The sequence below is a fragment of the Ranitomeya imitator genome, chromosome 10 (genome assembly GCF_032444005.1).
Source record: "Ranitomeya imitator isolate aRanImi1 chromosome 10, aRanImi1.pri, whole genome shotgun sequence".
Taxonomy (NCBI): Eukaryota; Metazoa; Chordata; class Amphibia; order Anura; family Dendrobatidae; genus Ranitomeya; species Ranitomeya imitator.
Genome location: NC_091291.1, coordinates 41396975 through 41418410, shown reverse-complemented (window position 1 = coordinate 41418410; position 21436 = coordinate 41396975). Strand labels below are relative to the sequence as shown.

At 44.2% G+C, this 21436-nt stretch overlaps 1 protein-coding gene across 5 annotated transcripts in view; it reads right to left on the bottom strand.

The window, feature by feature from the left end:
• The window catches only part of LOC138651843 (serine/threonine-protein kinase BRSK2-like), a 341472-nt gene extending 320367 nt beyond the window's left edge, over positions 1-21105 (bottom strand). For 2 of the 5 annotated variants that reach the window (XM_069742381.1, XM_069742382.1), the window contains exon 1: positions 20301-20548. In XM_069742381.1, the coding sequence (XP_069598482.1) occupies positions 20301-20412 (112 nt within the window). In that variant the 5' untranslated portion in view covers positions 20413-20548. Of the gene's footprint in view, positions 1-20300 lie in introns of all 5 variants that reach the window. The other 3 variants (XM_069742386.1, XM_069742385.1, XM_069742384.1) reach the window with 3 other exon arrangements.
• Between the last annotated feature and the right edge of the window lie 331 nt (positions 21106-21436).

Genomic DNA, 21436 nt, shown 5'->3' with positions numbered 1-21436 from the left:
CCTCGGACCCGGGACCTCTATATATAAATGTCTCGTTGGATTGTACACAGCATGTAGCGACTGCTGCGTTAATACCTAAGATGACAGAATAAATCATACGAACCAATATAAAAGGTTAAGGGGCCATGTGTTATATAAAAAGTTACGCTAATATAACTGTTATATTTGGCCTATTGGGATTCATAAAAAATGTTAGACATTCTGCAAATTATTTTATTCAAAAATTATGTGATTTTACCCCTAGTATCTCCCTTCTGTCGTTGGAGCAATTTATTCCGGGAAGTGAAGGAAAGGAAGTTCCGGCTCCTATAGTGCTGGCAGAATACACATAGAGAAGAACTGCCCAAAGAAACAAAGTGGATGATAAATTTCAACACCTGAAAATCAAGACATAATATAACAACGGGCACCAAAGTTTTAGCTTGTTGTGGGTGATGTGGACTGTAAAAAAATGCTTTCTACAGGGTTGGTATTGTAGGTATTGCCAGGGCCGTATTTGCCACTAGGCACTTTAGGGCACGTGCCTAGGGTGCCAGGATGCGGGAGGGCGGCACCTCAGCAATTTTAATTTTTTTAAGAAAAACCTTAATGACAATTTAGAAAGATAAATGTTATGTTATTTTATATTTATATTTATTTAATTATACTTTGTTTAAAAGTATCTTATTTTTTTGTGTTTACAATTCCTATGCAGGACGATGTGTCTCCATGGTAACAGACTGCAAACAAATACTGTAGTCTGATCCTGCACTCGTAAAGCCCTTACTTTTTTACTAAAAAACCCATAAACATTAGAGAACCTTGGCTAACTATCCTACACTTCCTTCCTCTTACAGTTAAAAAATACAAAAGAAAGTATTAAAATAATGCTAAAATAAATATATATAAATATATATATATATATATAAAATATCTCACAATAATAATTACATATCAAAGTTTTATCAAACAGACCACGATTTAAAAACAAAAGACAAGGTAAAAACAAGAATGATGGGGAAACTAATTGCAATTTAACAAGTAAATATACAGAGTCAAATACCAGCAGTGGCGTAACTACAAAGTTATGGGCCCCGGTGCGAACGTTCAAATGGGGGCCCCCCACCATGCCAAAATATTTTCCACCCAAATTCACATTTTTCCAATTAATTTTGCACACTATAGCTTTATTGTAAAGTTGTATAGTGTGACCTCAGTTGCATAACTATCCAGTGCCCCATCCTGGCATATATTCGTCCCCCGTACTGCCATTGTTATGTAATGTATAAAAGAAAATAAACCATTATACTCATCAGGGGCTTACATAGAAGTCATGGGGATCCATATAAGAAGTATAATGCACCCCCATAGTCCTCCTTATAGTATAATACACTCCCCATAGTCCCCCATATAGTATTGTACACTCCTCAGTCCTCCATATAGTATAATGCACTCCTCCATATATTAAAATACACTCATCATAGTGCTCCATATAGCATAATACACTCTTCGTAGTGCTCCATATAGTATAATACATTGCTCAGTCCTCCATATAGTATAATACACCCCTCACAGTCCTCCATATAGTATAATACACCCCTCACAGTCCTCCATTTAGTATAATACACCCCTCACAGACCTCCATATTGTATAATACACTCCTCAGTCCTCCATTTAGTATTATACACTCCACATAGTCCTCCATATATTAAAATACACTGCTCAGTCCTCCATATAGTATAATATACTCCTCATAGTACTCCATATAGTATAATGCACCACCGTCATCCATGTCGTACAATTCACTTCCCATAGTATGATGCACCCTAGTTCTTCATATAGTATAATATATTCCCCATAGTCCTCGATTCAGTATAATGCAGCCCACATATAGTATAAAACAGCCACCCCACAGAGTATACTGCAGCCCTGCCATACAATACAATGTAACCCCCATAGAATATAATGCAGCCCCCGTCATAGTGTAATGCAGCCCCTCCATGCAGGGGCAGAGAGAAAGACACGAGCAAATGGTGACTAGGGGGCAGGAGAGAAGGACACAAGGGGGCTAGGGGAGACAGGCACAAGGGTAACATAGGGGGGCTAGGGAGCAAGGAAGACAGGCACAAGGGGACACATGGGGGCTAGGAGGCAGGGGAGAAGGTTACAAGGGGACTAGTGGGCAAGGGAGACTGACACAAGGGGACAAGGGAGACTGGCACAAGGGGACACACAGGGACTAGTTGGCCAGGGAGACTGACAAGGGGACACACAGGGACTAATGGGCAAGGGAGACTGGCACACGGGGACAAGGGACACAAGCATAAGGGGACAAGGGAGACAGGCACAAGGGGACACACAGGGACTAGTGGGCAAGGGACACTGACACAAGGCTACACACGGGGACAAGGGATACAAGCACAAGGGGACTCAGGGACTAGGAGGAAGGGGAGAAGGGCACAATGGGACACACGGGGACTAGGAGGCAAGGGAGACAGGCACAAGAGGACACAAGGGGACTCCGAGGGCAGAGTGGATAGGGACGCAAGGGCTGCAAGGGGACAGAGGAAGACGGGGGAGACTTGGGAGGAGGGAAAAAGGGGCACAGGGATTACAAGGACAGGGTAGATGGAGAACACACGGTGAGAAAGGGGACAGGGGAGACTTGAGAGCAGGGCAGACGAGTCACACGGGAACAAGGGGCAGGGAATGCATGGGGGGTGCAGGAGAACTCAGGGCATGGGAGATGGGGAGCACTGGGGGACCAGGGGAGGAGGAACAAGGTGTGTACAGGGGGCCCGGAGGAGCACAATGACCTGAACCCGGGGACCTACTAGGACATGGGGTACGGGAGAGCAGGGAGGAAACGGGGCTGGTGTCACAGGGGGCCAGGGACGCTGGGGGCCGAGACGGCGACAAACGGGCAGCAGACACACCTCACTTCCGCTGGTCCTGTAAACCTCCATGTTCATCCCCGGATCCTCCACATGGCTGAGCCGCTGCGGCATCCCCCTCCTGGGCGGCTCGGACCACGTGCCCCCCACTAGCTTCGGAGCCGCCTGTTCCTGGTCCCAGCAGCCGCCACAGGCTTTGCCAATATGGCGGCCACCATCACCTGTGCAGATGCTGCACTGCCTGGGCCCCGAACACAGCGGGTGCGCGATGAAGTGATGTCATAACGCACCCGCAGTGTCAGAGGCAGAGGGGAATGATGGGAGAGGGAGCATCATCTGACGCTCTTTCCTCCATCATTGCTTTGAACTGTACCGGCATCATAGACGCCGGTATAGTTCACTGCGGCGGCAGTGACGGGGGGAGTCATGTGCCTCTGACCTGCCAGGCCCGACTTGCCAGACCCGGTTGCAGCGGCGACCGCTGCGACCGTGGTAGTTACGCACCTGCCTCACACACTACAGATATCACACACACACACTACAGATATCACACACACACACACACTACAGATGTCACACATACACACACACTACAGATGTCACACACACACACACACTACAGATATTACACACTACAGATATCACACACACATACTACAGATATCACACACACACTATAGATATCACACACAAACACACACACACCAGCTCATATACACATCTCACACTCTCCTCTCTGGTACAGGGCAGGCTGATATAAACGTGCAGCTCCTCAGCATCTCCTGCTTACAGAAGCTCTGTCCCGCACCTCCCCCGCTCTCGCCTTCTGTCCCGGGGCTGCAGAGCAGGAGAAGCTGTCTCACCGTGCTGATTGGAGCTGCTTCCTATCTCTCACATGCCCTGGCTGCCCCCTCCCCCTAGATACGCCTCAGACTGTTGCCGTGCAGGAGGGATCTCCTGCACTGCAACATGGTGTCGGGTGCCTCTGACCTGCCGGGCCCCTGAACTGCCGGGCCCGGTCGCAGTGGCGACAGCTGCGACCGTGGTAGTTACGCCACTGATTACCAGTAAAGGAAATTTTAAATATTACTGTAAAATAAATAAAAAAAATTATCTCACAATACAGCAAGTGCTATAAGTTATTTGGACCAATAGTATGTCTGACAACCATAATATTGCAGGCTGTTCCCTTTCCACACACTTCCAATGCATGTTTTGCATGGGCTTCTTCAGGGAGTCTCAGTATTTTTTTTACCATTTTTTGGATAATTTCTTTTTGCGTTCATAATCATTTTCACTATACGGTAACACTGATATTTAGACATGTTTTAGATACCTCCTTCTAATAAAGGTCTCTACACAACAGATGAAGTTGGGGGGAGGAAAAAAAAGAAAAGTTCATGTTTAGTTTTAATGGCTGATCTTGTTTTATTGTCATCGTAAAGGGTGTTGGTTAAAGTAAAATACTAAAATTCAGAAAAATTCGATGAACTGGAATTTGGTCAGAATTTCTAGTTTTGCAGCATTCAGCATATGCCACAATTCAGACTATATGGGTATGTGTCCACGTTCAGGATTGCATCAGGATTTGGTCAGGATTTTTCATCAGTATTTGTAAGCCAAAACCAGGAGTGGAACAATTAGCGGAAAAGTATAATAGAAACATATGCACAATTTCTGTATTTATCATCCACTCCTGGTTTTGGCTTACAAAAACTGATGGAAAATCCTGACCAAATCCTGATGCAATCCTGAACGTGGATACATACCCTATGAGTTTAGCATAATATCTGTACATAGAAGAATGAAAATTTGGAAAAATCATTCTTAAAAAAAAAAAGTCTGAGCAAATAGTTTCCGTCCCAGGCATGACGTAGGTATCAGCCCAACCACTGTCACTATACATCTATGTCTCTCGGTGTGACAGTCAGCAGCAGTGCAGGCATGTGTCACTTGTGCTATTACAATGTGTGTCATCGCCAACATCTTTTTAACCCCTTAGTGACAGAGCCAATTTGGTACTTAATGACCGAGCCAATTTTTGCAATTCTGACCACTGTCACTTTATGAGGTTATAACTCTGGAACGCTTCAACGGATCCCGCTGATTCTGAGATTGTTTTTTCGTGACATATTGTACTTCATGTTAGTGGTAACATTTCTTCGATATTACTTGCGATTATTTATGAAAAAAACGGAAATATGGCGAAAATTTTTAAAATTTTGCAATTTTCAAACTTTGTATTTTTATGCCCTTAAATCAGAGAGATATGTCATAAAAAATAGTTAATAAATAACATTTCCCACATGTCTACTTTACATCAGCACAATTTTGGAAACAAAATTTTTTTTTGTTAGGGAGTTATAAGGGTTAAAAGTTGACCAGCAATTTCTCATTTTTACAACACCATTTTTTTTTAGGGACCACATCACATTTGAAGTCATTTTGAGGGGTCTATATGATAGAAAATAATGAAGTGTGACATCATTCTAAAAACTACACCCCTCAAGGTTCTCAAAACCACATTCAAGAAGTTTATTAACCCTTTACGTGCTTCACAGGAACTGAAACAATGTGGAAGGAAAAAATGAACATTTAACTTTTTTTTGCAAACATCTTAATTCAGAACCATTTTTTTTATTTTCACAAGTGTAAAAACAGAAATGTAACCATAAATTTTGTTATGCAATTTCTCCTGAATACTCCAATACCCCATATGTGGGGGTAAACCACTGTTAGGGCGCACCGCAGAACTTAGAAGTGAAGGAGCGCCGTTTGACTTTTTCAATGCAGAATTGGCTGGAATTGAGATCGGACACCATGTCACATTTAGAGAGCCCCTGATGTACTTAAACAGTGGAAACTCCCCACAAGTGACACCATTTTGGAAACTAGACCCCTTAAGGAACTTATCTAGATGTGTGGTGAGCACTTTGAACCCCCAAGTGCTTCACAGAAGTTTATAACGTAGAGCCGTGAAAATAAAAAATCGCTTTTGTTTACACAAAAATGATCTTTTTGCCCACAAATTCTTATTTTCACAAGGGTAACAGGAGAAATTAGACCACAAAAGTTGTTGAGCAATTTCTCCTGAGTACGCTGATACCCAATATGTGGGGGTAAACCACTGTTAGGGCGCACCGCAGAGCTTGGAAGAGAAGGAGTGCCGTTTTACTTTTTCAATGTAGAATTGGCTGGAATTGAGATTGGACGCCATGTCGCGTTTGGAGAGCCCCTGATGTGCCTAAACAGTGGAAACCCCCCACAAGTGACACCATTTTGGAAACTAGACCCCTTAAGGAACTTATCTAGATGTGTGGCGAGCACTTTGAACCCCCATGTACTTCACAGAAGTTTATAACGTAGAGCCGTGAAAAAAAAAATTGCATTTTTTCTACAAAAATGATCTTTTTGCCCATAAATTTTTATTTTCACAAGGGTAACAGGAGAAATTAGACCACAAAAGTTGTTGTGCAATTTCTCCTGAGTACGTCGATACCCAATATGTGGGGGTAAACCACTGTTTGGGCGCACCGCAGAGCTTGGAAGAGAAAGAGTGCCGTTTTACTTTTTCAATGTAGAATTGGCTGGAATTGAGATCGGACACCATGTCGCGTTTGGAGAGCCCCTGATGTGCCTAAACAGTAGAAATTCCCCACAAGTGACCCCATTTTGGAAACTAGACCCCCCATGGAACTTATCTAGATGTGTGGTGAGAACCTTGAATGCCCAAGTGCTTCACAGAAGTTTATAATGCAGAGCCGTGAAAATAAAAAATATTTTTTTTTTCCACAAAAAAGATTTTTTAGCCACCAAATTTTTATTTTCACAAGGGTAACAAGAGAAACTGGACCCCAAAAGTTGTTGTCCAATTTGTCCTGAGTATGCTGGTACCCCATATGTGGGGGTAAACCACTGTTTGGGCGGACGGCAGAGCTCGGAAGGAAGGAGCGCCGTTTTGGAATGCAGACTTTGATAGAATGCTCTGCGGGTATTATGTTGCGTTTGCAGAGCCCCTGATGTACCTAACCAGTAGAAACCCTCCACAAGTGACCCCATTTTGGAAACTAGACCCCCCAAGGAACTTATCTAGATGTGTGGTGAGAACTTTGAATGCCCAAGTGCTTCACAGAAGTTTAGAATGCAGAGTCGTGAAAATAAAAAATATTTTTTTTTCCACAAAAAAGATATTGTAGCCCCCAAGTTTTTATTTTCACAAGGGTAACAGGAGAAATTGGACTGCAATAGTTGTTGTCCAATTTATCCCGAGTACGCTGATGCGCCATATGTGGGGGTAAACCACTGTTTGGGCGCACGGCAGAGCTCGGAAGGGAAGGAGCGTCTTTTTGGAATGCAGACTTTGATAGAATGGTCTGTGGGCATTATGTTGCGATTGCAGAGCCCCTGATGTACCTAAACTGTAGTAACCCCCCACAAGTGACCCCATTTTGGAAACTAGACCCCCCAAGGAACTTATCTAGATGTGTGGTGAGAACTTTGAATGCCCAAGTGCTTCACAGAAGTTTAGAATGCAGAGTCGTGAAAATAAAAAATATTATTTTTTTCACAAAAAAGATTTTGTAGCCCCCAAGTTTTTATTTTCACAAGGGTAACAAGAGAAATTGGACCCCAGAAGTTGTTGTCCAATTTATCCCGAGTACGCTGATGCCCCATATGTGGGGGTAACCCACTGTTTGGGCGCACGGCAGAGCTCAGAAGGGAGGGAGCACCATTTGACTTTTTGAGCGCAAAATTGGCTGTCGTATTTGGAGACCCCCTGATGTACCTAAACAGTGGAAACCCCCCAATTCTAGCTCCAACCCTAACCCCAACACACCCCTAACCCTAATCCCAACCTCATCCATAATCCTAATCACTAACCCTAACCATAATCACAACCCTTACCCCAAAACAACCCTAATGTCAACCCTAACCATAACCCTAATCAAAACCCTAAATCCAACACACCCCTAATCCTAATCTCAACCCTAACCTCAAACCTAACCCTAATCCCAATACACCCCTAATCACAACCCTAACCTTAACCCTAATCCCAAACCTAACCCTAATCCCAAGCGTAACCCTAATCCAAACCCTAACCCTAATACGAACCCTAATCCAAACCCTAACCCTAATCCCAGCTCTAACCCTAACTTTAGCCCCAACCCTAGCCCTAACTGTAGCCCCAACCCTAACCCTAGCCCTAGGGCTACTTTCACACTTGCGTCGTTTGGCATTCCGTCGCAATCCGTCGTTTTGGACAAGAAACGGATCCTGCAAATGTGCCCGCAGGATGCGTTTTTTGCCCATAGACTTGTATTGCCGACGGATCGTGACGGATGGCCACACGTCGCGTCCGTCGTGCACTGGATCAGTTGTGTTTTGGCGGAGCGTCGGCACAAAAAAAGTTCAATGAAACGTTTTTTTGTACGTCGCATCCGCCATTTCTGACCGCGCATGCGTGGCCGTAACTCCGCCCCCTCCTCCCCAGGACATAGATTGGGCAGCGGATGTGTTGAAAAACTACAGCTGCTGCCCACGTTGTGCACAATTTTCACAACGTGCGTCGGTATGTCGGGCCGACGCATTGCGACGGCCCCGTACCGACGTAAGTGTGAAAGAAGCCTAACCCTAAGTTTAGCCCCAACCCTAACCCTAAATTTAGCCCCAACCCTAACCCTAAATTTAGCCCCAACCCTAACCCTAAATTTAGCCCCAACCCTAGCCCTAACCCTAGCCCTACCCCTAACCTAACCCTACCCCTAACCCTACCCCTAACCCTAACCTAACCCTACCCCTACCCCTAACCTAACCCTAACCTAACCCTACCCCTAACCTAACCCTACCCCTAACCCTACCCCTAACCTAACCCTACCCCTAACCCTACCCCTAACCCTACCCCTAACCCTACCCCTAACCTAACCCTAACCCTAACCTAACCCTACCCCTACCCCTAACCCTACCCCTAACCCTACCCCTAACCCTACCCCTACCCCTAACCCTAACCCTAACCTAACCCTACCCCTAACCCTACCCCTAACCTAACCCTACCCCTAACCCTAACCCTACCCCTAACCCTACCCCTAACCCTAACCCTAATTTTAGCCCCAACTGCTGTTCTCCTGCCGGCCGGCAGATGGAGACAGATGGCGGGCGCACTGGGCATGCGTCCGCCATGTTCTGCTGCCGGCGGCCAGGAGGAGCAGCAAGAGGATCCAGGGACCTAGGTGAGTATGCTAGGGTCCCCGAATCCCCCTATTTCTCTGTCCTCTGATGTGCGATCACATCAGAGGACAGAGAATTACACTTTACTTTTTTTTTTTTTTTGCGGTCGCCGGTAAACAGTTAATTACCGGCGATCGCAAAACAGGGGTCGGTAATACCGACCCCGATCGTGCTCTTTGGGGTCTCGGCTACCCCCGGCAGCCGAGACCCCAAAGATTCTCCCGGTGTCGGCCGGCGGGCGCACTGCGCATGCGCCCGCCATTTTGAAGATGGCGGCGCCCACCGGGAGACACGAGGAGCATCGGGGGAGCTAGGTGAGTATTGGGGGGCCACCTGGGACCCCTTTTCTCTGTCCTCCGATGTGCGATCACATCGGAGGACAGAGAAATTAAAAAGAGATCGCTTTTTTTTTTTTTTTTTTGCGATCGCCGGTAAACGGTTAATTACCGGCGATCGCAAATGCGGGGTGGGTTAAAAACCCCCCGAAACATGTTCTCTGGGGTCTCGGCTACCCTCGGCAGCCGAGACCCCGGAGAAAATCGGCCTCTGTGGGGCGCTATGGACTTTTTCCACAGCGCCGTTAATTAACGGCGCTGTGGTTTAAGTACCCTTAGCGGCCGCCGTTAAAAGGCGTATCGGCGGTCGCTAAGGGGTTAATTTTGCAGCACGGAGCAGAGTGGGAGAAACACAATGAAACATGGCGGGAGATGCATGATAGAAAAACAATGCTCTCCACATCAATTTTCCTCCAAATTACCCTGAATATTGCACCCCGCAGTTCAATCACATCCACCACGTTATTTGTACACAGAAGGCGGCCGGGCTCTGCTGGCGCATCATTTATAGATTGTACAAAATCTCGCTAGAACAATCTCTTTACAGGTATTTTATGTTGTAATTTAAAAAAAAAAAAAAGTCTTAAAAACGCAACAGACGGATTGTGATACTCAAAGAGTAAACTACCGAAACGACTTTACGTACTTATTCCAGACCAGAGCTTCCGATGGTCCAGATCTTCACGAAGTCCAGTCCGGAGTAAGAACATGGTCCAAATGGCAGCGTTGGGCAAGTCCTCACTAATAAGTCCAAAAGGCCTCCCTCATCCCAAAGGCTTGTGCACAAGACGAGTGTTGTCCGTGTTATTTTACGGGGTTGTGCACATGTATGATTTAGGAAACAAACATCGGTGACATGTTCGATTTTGATCTGAGTGTCGGGTCAAAATCAACAATGCAATCTATGGGTCAAACTTCAAGACCACACTTAGATGACATCCGAGTGCAGTCTGGTGTTCACTGACATAATGAAGAAGGTGGAGAAACTTTTTTTTCCCTCCACCTACAAGAAAAACTGATCCCACTCTTATCAATCTTTGATCAAAGTCTGATCAACATAATTGGATCGTTTGTCTTGGATGGAGAGAAAAGGGTTGTGTGCACCTACCCTGTCATATACCGTAAATCTTATGTAAACAGCTTGGGGTGAGAGCAAAAAGGTCCTGGTATTTATTTTATAGTATTTTTCTCTGTTGTCAGGGTAATGTGTGGCACCCCAGGAGTCCGGTTGCCACAGTGGCATTGCCTCCTTCACTGGGGGTGATGTCATGCCTGGAAGCAAGGAGGGATCCCCTTTCCAGGTACATCAGCATACAACACCTTTCCAGACTCCAGACCAGAAAGGGGAGCTCTAACACCTGTTTTAGGGGAGCTTCCCTATAAGTTCTGGCTGGAGGTGGGGTTAGGAGGGAGTCTTAGTGTGTGAGTCTGAGAGAAAGGAAGAGGAGGCAAGTGAGGAGAACTTGAGGGATTGGAGCTGCAACCAAGCTCACCCCAGGACTGAGCGCCAAAGACCGGTCACCGGAGTCTGTGGTTGTATGGGAACTTCAGGATCCGCAACTAAAACCGGAGGACAGGAGATTGCAGGTCTCCTGGCCCCAGCTGACACCCTGAGGCACCACGAGGGAGTAACACCTAGAACAGGCTCAAGCTGCCTGCCATGAGGGAATGTTCTCTTTCATGGACAGACAGCAATAGGGACTTGTGGAGAGCTTAAGGCATCAAGGACCTAGGGGGCAGCGCAGAGGGAAGGCCTCTCAATCCACCTGGCTAGGTGGATCCTGAAATGCTTCCAGGCTGCCCGGACCTCCATGATCACCTGTCACCAGTGCCCCAGACTGCACCTGCAATTAAAGGTAAAGAAACTACAGTCCTCGTGTCCTCCAATCATCTCCTGCACCCTCATTCCTGCACTCCAATGTCCACCATCCCTCATAAACTGTTCTGGTAGCCCTTGGGCCCCGCTCCACCTGTGGGGAGCCGAACCATCTCAACTGCAACACCACCGGCCCCAGCGGTCCCCTTAAGCAGCGTCGGCCATCTATAGCCGAACACCACAGGTGGCATCTTCACACAGCTTTCCAAGTGAAAAGTAGAAGAAATGAAAGGGAAAGAATGGAGAAAAATTAATAAGACAACAATTTAAAGGGAATCTGTCACCAGGTTTTTTTTCAACCCTGTTTGAGAACAGCATGATATAGAGATAGAAACCCTGTTTCCAGTGATATATCATTTACTAGGCTGCTAGCTGCAGTTTTCATAAAATCACAGTTTTCTCTGCTGCAGATCTAGAGTTTTCTGAATGCTGAGCTCTGTATAACCCCGCCCACACCACTGATTCGCTGCTTTTTGTGTACACTGTCCATAGGCTGCCAATCAGTGGTGGGGGCGTGGTTGGACTACCTGGCAGCAGGTTTACTAGTCCTCAAGTGATAATCTCCTGCTGATAAAACAGTGATTTTATCTAAACTACAAAAAAACAGCCCAGTAAGTGATACATCGCTGGAATCAGGGTCTCTGTGCCTACGTTAGATTAGATGGCAAAAACTTGGTGACAAATTTACTTTAAGGTTGTATTACTATTGAGTTGAGGGTGAAGAAATGTTGTATATGAATTATTTTTCTCTCTCACTGCCATATTGATTCTATTTTTATAATACAGATATTAGTATAAATAAATGTATCTAGACGAGTAAATCAATAATTTCCCCCTTAACAGAAAAATCAATCCTTGTGATCTGAGCACAAATGAAGCTTTTCTGGAATTTAATCAGAAATGCCAGATCATGTAGGGTTTGCAGCGGTCATAGATCTAAGGGGTGCTGTTTCTCAATAATAAGATCTAGGTGATGCATGAAGACTACCAGGCAATGCCTCATGGGAAAAAAAATATGCAAATTAGATCTTCTCCAAAAAAGGAAACTGTCTGCAAACCAGATACCTATCTGCAGAGTGGGCATAGACGTAGATACGGAAAGGATGTCACCCTCCAATTACATCCACTATTAACCTAGTCATAAATGCATCAGTGTCTAATGTGTGAAAATATAAAATTAATCAACCCTTAGGGTTAAGACTGTAAAGAAAAAAAAATCAAAATGCCAGAATTTTTTGAGTCATCACACCTCCTCCCAAAAAAATACCATAAAAGCAATCAAAGCATTATATATGCCCCCAAAATGGTGTAATATAAAAACTCAGCTCGCTGTACAAAAAAAAAGCCTTCATACATGTCCATCAACTAAAAAATATAAAAGTCACATAAAAATGTTGACACAAAAGGTTTTTTTTGCAAATGTATAATTTTTTTTAGCTACCGTATATGTATACAAGAAAAAATCTTTCAGACAAGTCATACACCTGAGGAAGGCTGGATACAGCGAAACGCAATGTGTTTTGTGCTATTAATTAATTACATTTAAATTCATTTTATTTTTGGTTCTATTTTTATCCGTCAAATTCGCTATTACTACTCTCAGAAAACGCTCTTCTCTTTCCTTTTTCCCCCAAGGGAACTCCACTTTTATATAAAAAATTTTTTTTACAAGTCTCTGTTTTTTTGGAGGATGTTTTTCAGTACATTATTTGCTAAAGTATAAATGTTGTCATCGTAAACTACAACTTGTCAAAAAAAAAAAGAACAACAAATCGTCGTTAATGCGCGAGATTGATAGAAAAATTTAAAAAATGGCTCTTGATAGAAGGGGAGCAAAAAAAAAAATGAAAGTGAAAAAATTAAAAAATGCCCAGCCCCAAAGGGGTTAAACATATCACATAAAGCAAGCCTCAACAAGGCTGTTTGATGTTGGAAAGCATTTTATGGCAGGATATTAGAAGTCAATAGGAGGTACCAGACAAGGTCAGTGGACCCTACAGAGGTCATCACTCTTTAAATTTGCCTCTACTCTGTACCCTTAGGGGTTTGTCTTTGCATTTTTGCTTCATGATTTATGCAAGACTGGTTTATGAGAAACATTATCAGGCTACTGTTACTGCTAGACCAGAGCAAATGTTCAAAGTGGCATACAAAATATACATCTTTAGGTCAAGACATAAATAATAAAAAGCAGCAAAAACGAAAAATAGGACAATCGGAGTGAGGTCCTCTATAAAACTAGTTCATGTTCCCTATTTATTGCATTAGAAACTGTATTATATTTTTGCACAGGTCAAAAAAAAAAAAGAGAGAGAGAGGCCCTATCAGAAAGTGATTTGCCTGTGGGGTTGTCTATGTTGAACCTCATGGGCTATTCCTTGACTTATTACTGTGATAAATCCTTGATCTTTCTAATCTTATCCAGGATAGTCTTAAGCCACCATAGGACCCTCATAAAAAAAATTTAAGTGTCTTTACAAGGGTTTTCCAGGCTCATAATCCTTAGAATAGGTCGTCAATATAAGATTGACACCCGGAAGGCTCACTGATCAGCGATTCGAAGCTCTGATGTTTCACCTGGATAGGAGCTGAGCCATTGTAACATTACAATTCATGGACGGTGCAGAGGAACATATCTCAGCCGGCCAGTTAATACCCCATACTGGATCTATTTGTCTTCTAGGTATACAAATTTAGCTCTTTATATACCCCAGGCATGTAAGCTATTTTTAGAATTACCCAGTGTCCTTCAGTCCCCCTCACAGCCTTTCCCTATCTACAGTACCTTCGAAGTCAACAAACTGGTTACAGAATACAATACGCAATTAGTTTATCAGCACACAATAAACAAAGATAAAAACACACTATGTACAAGTCACTATTACAGTATGTTTATGACATCATATTTTATACTCATGATATCGGAGAGGTCTTAGTTATGGCATTCCATGACTAAGTACCCTCCGAAAAGCGTAGCATTCTATGGCTATATTTTATGGAACTTGGATGTTTGCAATCTTTATAGCCTACTGGATTGTAATATGACCTGATAAAGAACGAAAGCTTTTAACCTAAAAGGCGAATGCTGGAACTTTGTTGGATGTCGGTCACCCTCTGTTACTGAAGGGTCATCAGTATCGTAAGTCTGGAAAATTCCTGTATTATTAATAATTAATACATACTTCCCAAGCTATCCTCATTCTAGAGCCAGGGAACGACCACCATCTTGATCCCTCTTTCGAGAGAAAAGCCACTCTCCAGTAGCGTGAGGAGGTCCATATTTGTCACCCTGATGGTGAGACCTATGTTGCTATGAAACAGACATGAAGTATAATAGCGGTTGCTTAGCAAAGACCAGACCCAAATAATTATTCACTAGGGAGTCTGATAGGATCCCCAATGATTAATTATAATGGAAAATTGTGTGGGTTTCCTGTAAGTGAAATGGCATGACTATTATAGAAAGCGTAATAATAGCATACATTATCAATGTATAGTACTTAAGTGCAATAATAGCTGTATATAATAGTACAGCGCAACGTACGGGACTAATATGTATTAGTTTCCACCTAGAACGGCTCTGCTCACATCTACACCCAAGCTTCTGCACAGAATAGAAGCCATGATGCTATGCCAGATCCATTGTGTGACTTACGATGGGGTCTACGAATGATACCATGGTTCTAACTGTAAGAAAAGCTCCGTATGCTGTACCTATGTCACTGTAGAAAAGTGACCGGACTGCCGATGAGGCTTCGAGTGGAGACCATGACAGGTGAGCCTGGCCTAAATTATTGGGCCTAGAAGACACCTAAAATTTTAGGAACGAAAAAATGTCGACAAATATATCCACCGGCCAAATTCGTGGCCAAGCTATGAGAAGCATGCATCTAAGTCTTCTAGTTTGAAGATTTGGACATGGCCTAGAGGCAGAAACAAGACCAGTCCAACACCGCCGGTGGCTGGTGTCTTCCCACACCGCTCCAGATAACTGACTAATGTCTCCCTATACACATCCAAGGAATGGACCTGTCACTCAACTCAAGTGAAGCTCGGAGAAGCCGACCCGTGAAGGTGCTGGGAAAGTCAGGTCTCTCCTTATGGTCCCCGGCCGCATCGTCAAACTTTGTTTTCTCTGAAGATCCAGATCGTTTCAAAGAAAACAAACCTGACTGGCTCCAATTCATGCTGCGGGTGGTTTGGGCAGCATGAGTTGTGTCAGAGGTTCCCCATGCAATAAACTTGAAATATAATACATAGAATACATAAATGCGGTCATTGGCCTTCATTTATTTTTGGTTCCATGTAACAATATGGCCACAGCATATTAATGGTTCGAGCTGTAAAATGAGGTAGCTATAGCCTTTATTACATGTGAATAAATGTAGACTTTAGGTTTACACAATCACCCACAGTATCCATGGCACTGTTGTATAGAAACTTTTATTATAGTCCAGGACCCTAAAGGATGCAACGTACAGAATCCTGCAGACTCACTGATGGTGCAATCATCTGGCTACATGATAAAATCATCTGGCTACATGAGATTCTTGACTCAGTACTGTATATGGAGACTGCCCCAGTGATATTACTAGCATTCCCGGTGAGCCGCTGCTCGTACATATCAGCCAGTCTATACAGGCAGAGCTGCAGATCGGGAAGAAAGGGGATTTCACACTACCCTGTTATAGCCATGAGAAATCAAAGCGTAAAGGGGATATCTAATAAGTGTACAATCACTTGGGGTCCAACCCCTGGGGCACCCACCAATCGAGAAAATGGAGGTCCTAATTTATGATCACTTGGTGTCCAACCCCTGGAGCACCTACCAATCCAGAAAATGGGGATCCTAATTTATGATCACTTGGAGTACAACCCCTGGGACACATATCAATCCTGAAAATGGGGGTCCTAATGTACGATCACTTGCGGTCCAACCCCTGGAGCCCCCACCAATCCAGAAAATGGGGGTCCTAATTTATCATCAATTGGGGTCCAGCCCCTGGGGCACATATCAATCCAGAAAATGGGGGTCCTAATGTATGATCACTTGCGGTCCAACCCCTGGAGCACCCACTAATCCAAAAAATGTAGGTTGTAATATATGATCACTTGGGGTCCAACCCGTGGGGCACATATTAATCTAAAAAATGTGGGTCCTAATATATGATCGCTTGGGGTCCAACCCCTGGGGCACATATCAATCCAGAAAATGGGGGTCCTAATGTTTGATAACTTGCGGTCCAGCCCCTGGGGCACATATCAATCCAGAGAATGGGGGTCCTAATGCATGAACACTTGAGGTCCAACCCCTGGAGCACTCACCAATCCAGATAATGGGGGTCCTAATGCATGATCACTTTGGGCCCAATCCCTGGAGCACTCACCTATCCAAAAAATGAAAGTCCAAAATTATGATCACTTGGGGACCAACCTATGGAGCACCCACCAATCCAAAAATGGAGGCCCAAATTCATGATCACTTGGGGTCCAACCTCTGGAACACCCACCAATCCAAAAAATGGGGGGTCCCAAAGTCACCAGTGAATGGAGCAGTACAGCACACGAACTGGTCTATTAACTTCTTTGGAACTAACGGAAAGGCTATCCGCACTAGTGCTAGATTCACACAGGAGACTTGGGGACTCTCATTTTTTATTGTTTTTTTTTCTCTGATTAGTGGTAAAGCACCTTTAAAATCAGCTAAAAAACTAAGGCATATCCGGATAACTAGCAGGAAGGTATTACCCATACGTATGGATGCATGTATCAGTTTTGGGGTTGTAATCAGAAAGTTGCCCCGGGGGCAATTATTGCTTTTATGATGTCAATGGTAAGATGGTGCCCCCTCACTTCCAGCTGGAGATGGAGAAATTGTACATTTACATGGACTGTGTGTTGTGTAGATGTAAGTTGGGGAGAACCCGGAGGAACCCATCACAAAGACAAGGTCACCATATAAACTCCTGGCAGATGTTGTCCTTGGTGGGATTTGAACCCAGAACCCAACGCTGAAAGGCAACAATGCTAACCACTGAGCCAAATGTGGGCCAACCATTAATTCAACAGAACGCGATCTCTCCTCACTCCCCCATACACAAGTTCTCCGTCATTTGTTTTCCACAAGGTGAGAGGAGTCAATTTCATCTTCACTGAAAACAAAAAAATCATAAGTTGAAGTTCCAACAACCCGATCCTTCTCTTATTATCATCTGTTGGGAGATCCCTAGTTGGTTGGTCAGTTCCATCAAAATTGTTGGCTTCGAATGACTTGCCTATAATCAGTATGGTGGCTTGTAGTGCTTGAATGAACATCAGATGTACCGAAATGCTGCCCCCTTCGGTCATGGATGAGTTTCACTTGAAGGTAGGTGCAAAAAACTGTTTTCTCTCCACTATTTGATTTTTCTGATCAGAGTTTGACCAGTTTTTCTCAGAGGTGGAAAGAAAAATAAACGTTTTGACGGTCCGTGAAAATTGAACCCATAGACTTGCATTGGTGATTTTGATCTTACACTCAGATCAAAAATGGACATGTCACAAATGTTTTCTTCGGACCACTCCGTCCAAGGAAAACAATCAGACATGTCCACAGCCCCAAAGTATAGTATGGGTTTGAGTGCTATCCATGAAAACCACGCAGAGCACTCGACTGATATAATCAATCATAAACAATTAATGCTTGGTCCATGATGTTTAAGAAAAAACTCTTCCTGACCCCCAACTAGATACAGATATCTCCTTAGTACCAATAGTTAACATATTATATAAAATTTTTGGCGTGGTAATCATTGAGGAGGCTATAGGACATGGCTACATCTCGGGTGATCCTGTAATCTGCCACTTGGACATGGCCGTCATCGGGAGGCATTATGGGCAGTAAATTAGACAAGGTGTTCAACATATGAAAGCTACGTCTTTAAAAATTCCCAACGGCGTTACATCTAATAAATGGTTAATAGTTCCTATGTTGTAAACCTTTCCCCTGAATATCTGCGTATGCAATGTGTGATGTTCTCCAGCTGTGCCGTACCAAGGTCTGACGTGCAATGACGATACATCGTGATGGCCTGCAGATATGGAGGTGACGTCTAGCTATTGCCAGAGCGAGTTCTCCTCGCTGCGGATTTTACACGTAACTGGGTGAATCCTCTGCTCGTTTCCCTTTAGCTCTTACACCACTCCGATGATGTGATGCGTACAGTGTGGCAGCAATCTGTGCCTTTCTCCTGCTTATATTTTGCAGGTGTGCACCCTACGTAATCCAAGAAACACATTGGAACATAGATGTTGACTGGCGTTGTGATAACTTCTCAATGAAGGCCTAAGAGTCCATGGATGGTGGTGAGGATGACCTCTAGTCATCCCTTGACTAAAGGCCAGAGAGTCACCTTTGCGGCATCTTTGTGACCGTATCATTTAGTCCATTTATCGTTTGCAATATTTGCCCTTAGCTGACTTCTACTTCTAAGTCTAAGCCTTTCCATAAATTTTATACCAAGAGCAAACGATTGCTGCAAAGGGAAGTCTATCATTTCTCCAACCCGTCCATCCCACCCTCCCTCCGGATACAACTACGTCTCTCAGAATCTACCCTCTCTCTCATTTAGCAACGCTACATAAAAATAACCATCATGACAAGAGCACGTAACAATCTCCGAGAGGTATTCCCAAGGTGATTTCCACCAACCAGTACATATTTCAATGACACCGGCAGTATTTTAATCAGTTCCTAATTTTGTGAAAATGTATCACCGTCCCGTGTTTTCTTGACATACACAAAAAAACAAAGTATCATCCTCCAAGAGTTTATACGGAGGAAAGGACTTGATTCATTGAGTCTCGAGAATGATGGACCCTCTTGGTAAAGGGAAACCTTGTTGCTGGGCTAAAGGGGAGTGTTCTTGTGAGGTGCTGATGTGTTGATGATGGGAAATTATATGAGATGTCAGCACAGCTGGAGGCTAAACCCATGGAACGATATATGTCAATGATAGCTTCTTTTTTTTTTCCAGATCTAATCATTACATCAGAAACGGTAACGTAAGAAGGTCCGTACTGCAGAGGATCTGCTATATACTGCAGATCCCTAGAGCAAGGCACTGCTCCACCGTATAATGCAGATCCCCAGAGCTGAATCCCATATATAATGCAGGGCTATACAGCACAGGAACTAATCAATTATTTACACAAATAACCTTATAGAATTCTGAAGGGCATAAGAAGCCCACCATAAAACCACTCCATCTCATCACACCAAATAAAGTCAGCTAGAGATTGCATTAGAAAATGTTTTAAAGCAAGGCGAGTCTACACATCACATTGATGGCCCACTTGATACAAAGTCTACACGACTTGGTTACGGTAACCAAAGTCCAACCATCATGATATAAATGTCATAATCGTCCCAAGAAACAATCTGAAGACCCAATAAGAAACCTTCTCGATCCCGAAACATCTATGGAACCTTCGGGAACGGAATGGAATCTTCACATTTTAGAAGAAAAACCTTATGACTCTTCATGGGACATCATCCAAGACCTTGACAACCCTGAACAGATATCTCTACATCACAGGACAGAACCCCTTCCCCAACAAGAATCCATCCCACCAGAAGAAAGCAAAAAAAGTAGCGTGAAAGTCCTTCAAGAATAATTCTAATAACACAATGAATCACATAAAATCAGAAGATCTTCTTTGGGTGCCCTTACTCCTGCCTGGCACTTAGTACAGATTATTCCTCCCAAGACCCTTCCAAGATTTATCCATCCGAGGTTTCTGTATAATGACTACATCTTGCCGCAACTTAGGGATTTATTCCTCATCTCTGCTCGTCTTCAAATCCCACAAAACACAACCTTGCGTAGGACACAAACATATTTGTCACGGTGAAGAACAGAAACGCCACATGCAATCGTCTCAATCCGTTGACATTTGCAAAGGAAAATAAAAAAACAAATCTCAAGCAATAAGAAGAAATTGAAGGCCCACCTGTCTGTCCTTTGCCGAGCGTCTTCTCCAGCCGGTAGGGTCCAACATATTGGGCATGTTGTTGCTGCTGCTGGTAAGGGTGAATTCCCCCTGCCTCCTTTCCACTGGACATGGTTCCTGAATTTGTCCCCCTTTATTTCACAAGGCCTGTCCTTTTCTCCCAGGCTAGAACAAAAGAACAGGGGCAGAGAGATAAACAGTGCGGTGGTTGTCTTCTCCCTGTTTCCCTGCCTCTCTTCTTCTAGGATCCCCCTGTATTTATTTTTTCCTGGTAATTTTTTTTTTTTTTTACTATGGGTTTTTCCTTTTTTTTTTCTTCTTTTTTTTTTCTTTTTTTTTTAGTTAATGGGGGGGGAGAAGGGGGAAATTGATCTGTGCTCCTCTTTGCTGATGCATCCAAGGGGGAGGGGGGAGTGGGGAGAGAGTGGAAGGGGGGAGGGTGGAGGGGATGCTACACTCCTGGTACCAGCATCATCAGGAGGAACGCAGCCCTGGGTACTGCCGGATGCAGAACAGATCTTGATGCTGCTGCTGCTGCTGTTTTTTGCTGATGTATTCAGGTCCCCCCCCCCTCCTTTATAGGCTTTTTCTTCAGTAATCTCTCTTTGCAGCCTCCTCTGCAATGTGCAGGCTGCTCTCTCCCTCTCTCTTTCTCTCTCTCTCCTTACATCAGCATCCGGGGATTCAGTGACAGCTACAATTAGTTTAACCCTTCGCTCGCCAGCACCCTCCTAAGCGCATCATCACCCCCACCCATGCGCGCACTTACTCCCTGCAGCCTGCTGGGGTGGCACCAGCTGTAGTCACCCAGACAGTACGGTGAAAAAGGGAATGGCAGCTGGGAGGAGGGGCGAGGACCTCTGAAAATTAGTTTAGGTTATTAGCCATTCACAATACGAAACCAGCTGGGAGTTGTGACTCATTAAACGCACGGAAAAAAAAAAAAAAAGATAAAAAAAAGGGAATGGCTGGCGAAACGTGCAGCCGATAAAAAAAAAAACCGAAAACCAGGAGGCGGATCAGGAGCACGGATCACGGCATGCATTATTCAGCAAAGACCTTTGGATGTATGGGGTTGGACCGCGTCCTCGTTCCTTTCCCAATCTGGTACATCGTGTATGATTTTTTCGGAAAGG